Here is a 6,777-nt window from a genome sequence, read left to right on the forward strand (position 1 = left end):
ATACTGTAAAACGTCAGCTATCTAAAAGACGAAAATACACTGAGATCAGTATTAAAAAAATGTTCAAAGACTTTAGAAAAATGTAGACACATTGACAGCTATATACACAAAATAAACTCCTACCAGTGAAAAGTATCAATTGATGTTCGAACCTACCATTACTGTATAATTTATTCTCTTTATCATTTGAATGAGACGGACCCACTTTAGTATTACTTGCGCAAGTGATATCTCCTGCATTAATGAAAACTTCTTTGTCATTTTTCCTCCCCTTCATTTTATGGTCTCCTCCCTCCTGCATTGAATGGGAGAAAAGAAATATTTGACACAAAACAGCATAACTACAGCATTAGTTTGCAAGTTATTAGGTTTAAAGAGAATGTAAACTGACCCCAAACAGAGATGAGAAAACAACACCAGGGAAAATCAATGGGTCACTTTCTCTAGCTTTTATCTCAATGCTAAAAGAGAGGATCACTCCAGAGTTGAATCATACAGGCAACCAAACATAACCACATGACCAGAGAATATTCTACCCACCTAAACCAGTCTGTGTGCAGCCTGTGGGCAAATATCATGAAAGGTGCAAGATCTGTAGTATAATGAAAGTAAAACTAAAATTGGGCATTCTTGATAGTACAATACACTACACCACTAACATACAGTATCCTTTGGTGCACCCAGGAATCTCTACAAATCAAAACCCCTTTGCAGCAACTGTGGAGAGGGAAAGAGAAAGTGGAGACACCTTCAAGACAGAAAATCAATCAAAAGCTGCATTCTTTGTTGAAAAAAATATTGTTTCTTTCAGTGTGGGATTAAGGATTCAAAAAACTTATTTGCCTGGGAAAGAGACAAGGTCATGTCAAAGCAAGGAAAATCATTCCCCCTCTAGTGGAGAAAATAATTTACATACGCCAGTTTTCCAAAACCATCTAAGATGGTCACACAAGTAACAGGTCAGACCATCTCCCCAAAACGTTCAACGGTATTACCATCATTGAACCCTCCACTATCAATATTCTGGGGGTTACCATTGGCCATATAAATACTGTGGCCACAAGGGCAAGTCAGGGCTTAGGAATTCAATGGCAAGTAACTCAAGTCCTGAGTGTCCAAACTTTGCCCACCATCTACATGGCACAAGCCAGAAGTGTGATGAAATATGTTTCACATGTCTGGATACCAATGCACAAATTGTGCACTATCCAGGACAAAGCACCTACTTGACAAGCACGCATTCACGATCTTAAAGATTCACTGCTTCTACCATTGACACAAAGTGGCAACAGTGCATACCATCCACAAAATGTAGTGCAGTAACTCATCAAGCCTCCTTTGACAGCACCTCCCAAACTCATAACTCAACCATACAAAAGGACAACAAAAACACTGGAAATCCGCCACCTACAAGTTCCCTCCAAGCCCCACACCATTCTGACTTGGAACTTTTTCATCGTTCCTTCACTATTGTTAGATCAAAATCCTGGAACTTTCTCCCTAACGACACTGTGGCTTACAACCTGCATTCCAGCGATTTTGGACAGTGCCTCATTACCACTTTCTAAGGGAAGTTAGGCATGAGCAATAAATTCTGGCCAGCTAGGAAAGTTCACAGGCAGTGGACAAATGATTTAAAATCTCAAGTTTGTTACATGATGAAAAGTTGTTATAGCTTTGGTCAACTCTGAAAATTTTATATTGTTATACGGACTCACTGAAGTCAAAATCAGATGTTAATGGATAAAGACAGCCAATCTGCAACACATAAATCACCAGAGTTTTCTACCTCATTTTGAGCCTCAGTGCAAAGTGAAAGCATAGACTAATCACTGGACTTTTAAGAATTCCTACAATGCAGAAAGAGGCCATTCAACCCATCAAGTCTACACAGACCCTCCAATGAATATACCATCCAGACCTAGCCCCCTACCTATCTCCGCCAATCCACATAGCCTACATATCTTTGGACTCACATAGACATGGAGATAATATGCAAAATTCACAGTCACCCAAGGGCGTAATTAAACCCAGGTCCCTGAAACTGTGAGGCAATAGTGCTAACTATTAAGCACCACTGTGCTGCTCTGTAGCCCAAAATTACACAAATATCTAATTCCAGAATAAGAAGATATAGATGAGAAAGGAGACAAAAGAAAATTGATATTCCAACAAAACATAATCAACTGTACTTTGTCCTGCATCTTGCAGTACTTCAGTACAAATCTATAAATACCTCCTTGAGTTGGAAAGTGTGATAACGTTTTGTGAGAAAGCGCCACTACCCTATAATATTTAGTAATAGTTATGCGCTTACCACACACTCTACTCGAAACAACAATCCATTTAGTTCCAATCCACTGTCACGCCTAGATTTGATAATAGTTTTGACAATTCCTACCCATGTTACCCTGTTCCGTTTCACTTGCACAATGTCATTAATTTGTAGGACAGAAATAGATTTGAAAAGATTTTCATTCTGAACAAGTACACATCGATGAGACATGTCCTGGATTTCAAGAAGCAACTCTGCTTCATCCTTGCTGATTTCTTGGAGATCTTCTTGCTTCACTTTTGCTAATTTTATGGTCTTTTTGTTAAACTCCACAACTGCAGATAATTCATTTTCTGATCTAGTGCAATATCCCAATGAGCCTTTTTGGATCTTCTTCCTGTTTTCAGTAAATTCTTTCATCACAATAAAATAATGTTTATCTTCTTCAATTCCTCCCATTCCGATTTTGGGTGGTCCAAGGACCTGAAAAAGATTACAATTAATTGAGTGTGGTTGTTTTTTCCATTTATAGGCCACAAAAATAAAAACAAATTCGTTTCATCATGAGACAACTGTATCTGAAGAGGTTCACAGCAGTTCAAAAAAATCTGATCTCTCACAAGAGTAGCATCCTGGAAATTGCAGACTTGAGCACCTGCTCTCCATGACAGATTACTGAGTAAGCCACAGAGATCCTATTTTGATCTAATTCACTAGGCAAGCTATCCGGGACCATGCTGACATCAAAAGACCTCCAAAGCAGATGACCATTAAACATTTCATCTAAAATAAAGGACATAAGCTGTTCCTGCACCTTTCTCAGGACGATCCCAATAATTATCCATGAAAATATATTGCTGTTCATTCAGTGTTGCTGGATCAAAATCCTGAAACTTCCTCCCAGATGTATTGTAGGGGTATCCACACCAAATGGACTGTAGCAGTTCAGAAGATAGCTTACCACTACCTCAAGGGTGACCGGATATAGAAATATATGCTGGTCAAGCCAACAAATATACTTCATGATTTTTTTCTAAATAAGTACAATACAATTAAGTTCCTTGCAGTATGCAAAATAACAATTTCATTTACTTAAAAAAAAAGCTACAGATCTTCCAGAAAAACTTGGCACAGACAACCTATAACAGTCCCTTATGATGTCAACTAAAGTCTCATTGAAGACAGCAATGAATAGGATGGGTAGACAGTGAATAAACCGTCCTCACTATTCTTTTGAGAGGAATACGAACAGTTTTTGACTTACTTGCACACATATCCTGGTGGTAGAATGTATATCGAATGAAAATTCAGGATTTTGTCACACTCTTTTAGTTTTCAGTTTCTTTATTCCTAATGTATGTTCTCCATAAGAATGTCATCAAGACATTTTGCAAAAGTATCTTCATAAAGAAGTTGTCTGTTGTTGAATCAGTCTAGCAAGCTTATATTAGCTTCAAATAATTCCTTCCTTATCCATTGCTGAACATTACAGTCTTGGTTTAGAGATTGTGTTCCATTCAAACCTTATGATGGAAAAAAATTACAAAAACATAAGCATATTAACAAGAGAGTATTCAAGATGCTGTGTTGCACCACCATACATAGTCACAGCAGCATTAGTTACCCAGTTATAGAATTGTAATACTTCTCTACAATAGGAATTAATCTTAATTCCATTCTCTCCTCCTTTACCTATAACTCTGCAAATTAGCACTCTTTAGATATCTGTTGACAATCTGTTGACAGTCACTGGCATTACCGTCACTGAATCCCTTACTAACAACATCTAAGAGTTGCCTTGTACCAGAAACTGAACTGGACTAGCTGTGGAAATAATGTGACAAAAAAAAAGCAGATCAGTGATTAGGAATCCTATAGCGAGTAACTCACCTCCCTCTCAGGACTGCGACAGAATACTCCCCCATTTACCAGAATGAGTGTAGATCCAACAGCATTCAAGAAGCTTGATAACATCCAAGTCAAAGCAACCCGAATGATGGCACCACTTCCACAAATATCCTCTCCCTCCACCACTGATGCCTTAATGATTCAGCGCAGAAATTCACCAAGGCTCCTTGGACAACATCATTCAAACACACAGCCACTTTATATCCCACTCTCATCACTGTTTCTAGCGATTCTTCAGTGCCCCTTCTTGTGGCACAGCATTATGCTCCTATCTTTGGACCAAGAGGCCTGGATTCAAGTACCACCTGATCTGGGGGTGTGTAACAGCATCTCTAAAATTAGATTAAAAAAGGTAGGGCAAGGACAGTGGACAAAGGGGAATATCACTATCTGCAAGTCCCACTCAAAGCCACTTACCATCCTGACTTGGAATTATATTACTGTTTTTTCAGTGACACTGGGTCAAAATCCTGGCAACAATGTAAATCTACCTACAGAAAACAGACCAGAACAGTTCAAATTGGCAACTCACCAATGCCTTCAGTAAGGATTGTTAGGCACAGGGAATAAATGCTGGCACAGCCAGCTATAGCCACATCTCATGAATGAATTTTAAAATTATGCACTTCCCTTTTGAGAGCGATGACTTAAGCTGGCACCAATACACATACAGCCACTGGCATGTTTCTTGTTGTTTTAAACACCATAAAATCGATCACATTGGCTCAGTGGTTAGTACCACTGCCTTTCAGTGCCAGGGACCTGGGTTCAATTCCACCCTCAGGTGATTGTCTGCATGGAGTTTGCACATTCTCCCCATGTCTGCATGGGTTTCCTCCCACAGTCCAAAGATGTACAGGTTAGGTGGATTGGTCATTCTAAATTCTACATAGTATCCAGGGTTGCACAAGCTAGGTGGATTAGTCATGGGAAATGGAAGGGTAGCGGAAGTGGGATGATGTTAGGAGATGAGCATAGACTGGAAGGCCAAATGGCCTTCTTCCACACTGTAGGAATTCTATGATTCTCTGCTTTTAGGACAACCCATCCACATAAAAGCATGTTCTTTAATCTTTTCTGCAATCTCTTAAGCCTTCACAGGCTTCCTAAACAATTAAATTGCAACGGTTAAACAATGTGGGCGGCACGGTGACTAGCACTGCTACCTCACAGTGCCAGAGACCCGGGTTCAATTCCCGCCTCAGACGACTGACTGTGTGGAGTTTGCATGTTCTCCCCGTGTCCGCGTGGGTTTCCTCCCACAGTCCAAAGATGTACAGGTTAGGTGTACATCCGGAGTTTCCTCCGGGTGCTCCGGTTTCCTCCCACAGTCCAAAAATGTGCAGGTCAGGTGAATTGGCTATGCTAAATTGCCCGTAGTGTTAGGTGTATAGGGGTAAATGTAGGGGAATGGGTGGGTTGCGCTTCGGCGGGTCGGTGTGGATTTGTTGGCCCGAAGGGCCTGTTTCCACACTGTAAGTAATCTAATCTAATCTAATCTAAAAAATGTGAAGCAACATGTGAGAAATACCATTCACAAAAGCTAACAACTGTGCTCCAATAGAATTTACAAATCTGCACGGGAAACCACCGAAACTTTCGATTCGTGCGCGCCCTTCAATTTTGAGGTAATTTGTGAACTAATAGATCACATATAGTGGGAAGCCCGCCTCCTCAGCCAACTTGTCGATTTTCATAAATGGAAACAACGAAAACATTGCACTGCATCAGGACGAGCAATTCGCAAATCGGTTTTGCAAAAACGAAACAAACAGAAACTGCTGGAAAGGCTCAGCAATCTCCGTTTCTGTTTTGCAGCATTCTTTGGGCTTCAAGGTCCAGTCAGTTTATTTGTTAATTTAAAACAGACGTAAACCCAAAACTGAGTGAGGGGCAGAGTTTAATGACAGGATCTGGGGGGAGAAAGCGGGGCACAACAAACCCCGCGAGGCACTCGTCGCTGGTTTAATGTCAAAACCAGATGATGAGTAATAATATAATGCAGCGAGTGAGGAGAGCAACCCCCGAGGCGTATTTATAAACGGTATAAAACCGGGGTCTGTCGGTGTTCGACTTCAAACCGACTGACAGGGCCCGCCTGAGGCCGAGGGCGGCCTCCGCCGCCGTGCCCGGTTCACGGAGAGCCCTCAGCCTCCACCGCTCCGGTTATCCCAGTCCCGACGAACGAGGGGAGCCCGCACGCGGCCACCAAACCCCGAGAGAGGGTCAACCGCCTTCAGGCTAAAAATACCACCAAACCCCCTCAAACACACTTACCGCCCGGGCGCACCGACTGCGCATGCCCCACCTACACATCTCGCGAGAGCCCACGAGAGGCAGGACACGTGAAACTGAGGGCACGTGCACTGCACAGAGCTGCTTCAGGGACCAGCACTGTGCAAAAGACAGCACAGAGTCGCTTCAGGGACAAGCACTGCAAAAGACAGCACAGAGCCGCTTCAGGGACGTGCACTGCAATAGACAGCACAGAGACGCTTCAGGGACGTGCACTGCAATAGACAGCACAGAGCTGCTTCAGGGACGTGCACTGCAATAGACAGCACAGAGCCGCTTCAGGGACAAGCACTGTACAA

The 6,777-nt window shown here is 42.0% G+C and overlaps 1 protein-coding gene across 3 annotated transcripts in view; it reads right to left on the minus strand.

The window, feature by feature from the left end:
- Positions 1-6,544, minus strand: part of cyldb (cylindromatosis (turban tumor syndrome), b) — a 29,811-nt gene extending 23,267 nt beyond the window's left edge. For 2 of the 3 annotated variants that reach the window (XM_043710745.1, XM_043710746.1), the window contains exons 1-4: positions 4,166-4,675; positions 3,540-3,798; positions 2,318-2,758; positions 157-295 (exon numbers count right to left, since the gene is read on the minus strand). In XM_043710745.1, coding sequence (XP_043566680.1) covers positions 157-295; positions 2,318-2,734 — 556 coding nt within the window. In that variant the 5' untranslated portion in view covers positions 2,735-2,758; positions 3,540-3,798; positions 4,166-4,675. Of the gene's footprint in view, positions 1-156; positions 296-2,317; positions 2,759-3,539; positions 3,799-4,165; positions 4,676-6,460 lie in introns of those variants that run through there. The other variant, XM_043710744.1, reaches the window with a different exon arrangement.
- Positions 6,545-6,777: the final 233 nt, after the last annotated feature.

The sequence above is a fragment of the Chiloscyllium plagiosum genome, chromosome 20 (assembly GCF_004010195.1).
Source record: "Chiloscyllium plagiosum isolate BGI_BamShark_2017 chromosome 20, ASM401019v2, whole genome shotgun sequence".
NCBI classification, from domain to species: domain Eukaryota; kingdom Metazoa; phylum Chordata; class Chondrichthyes; order Orectolobiformes; family Hemiscylliidae; genus Chiloscyllium; species Chiloscyllium plagiosum.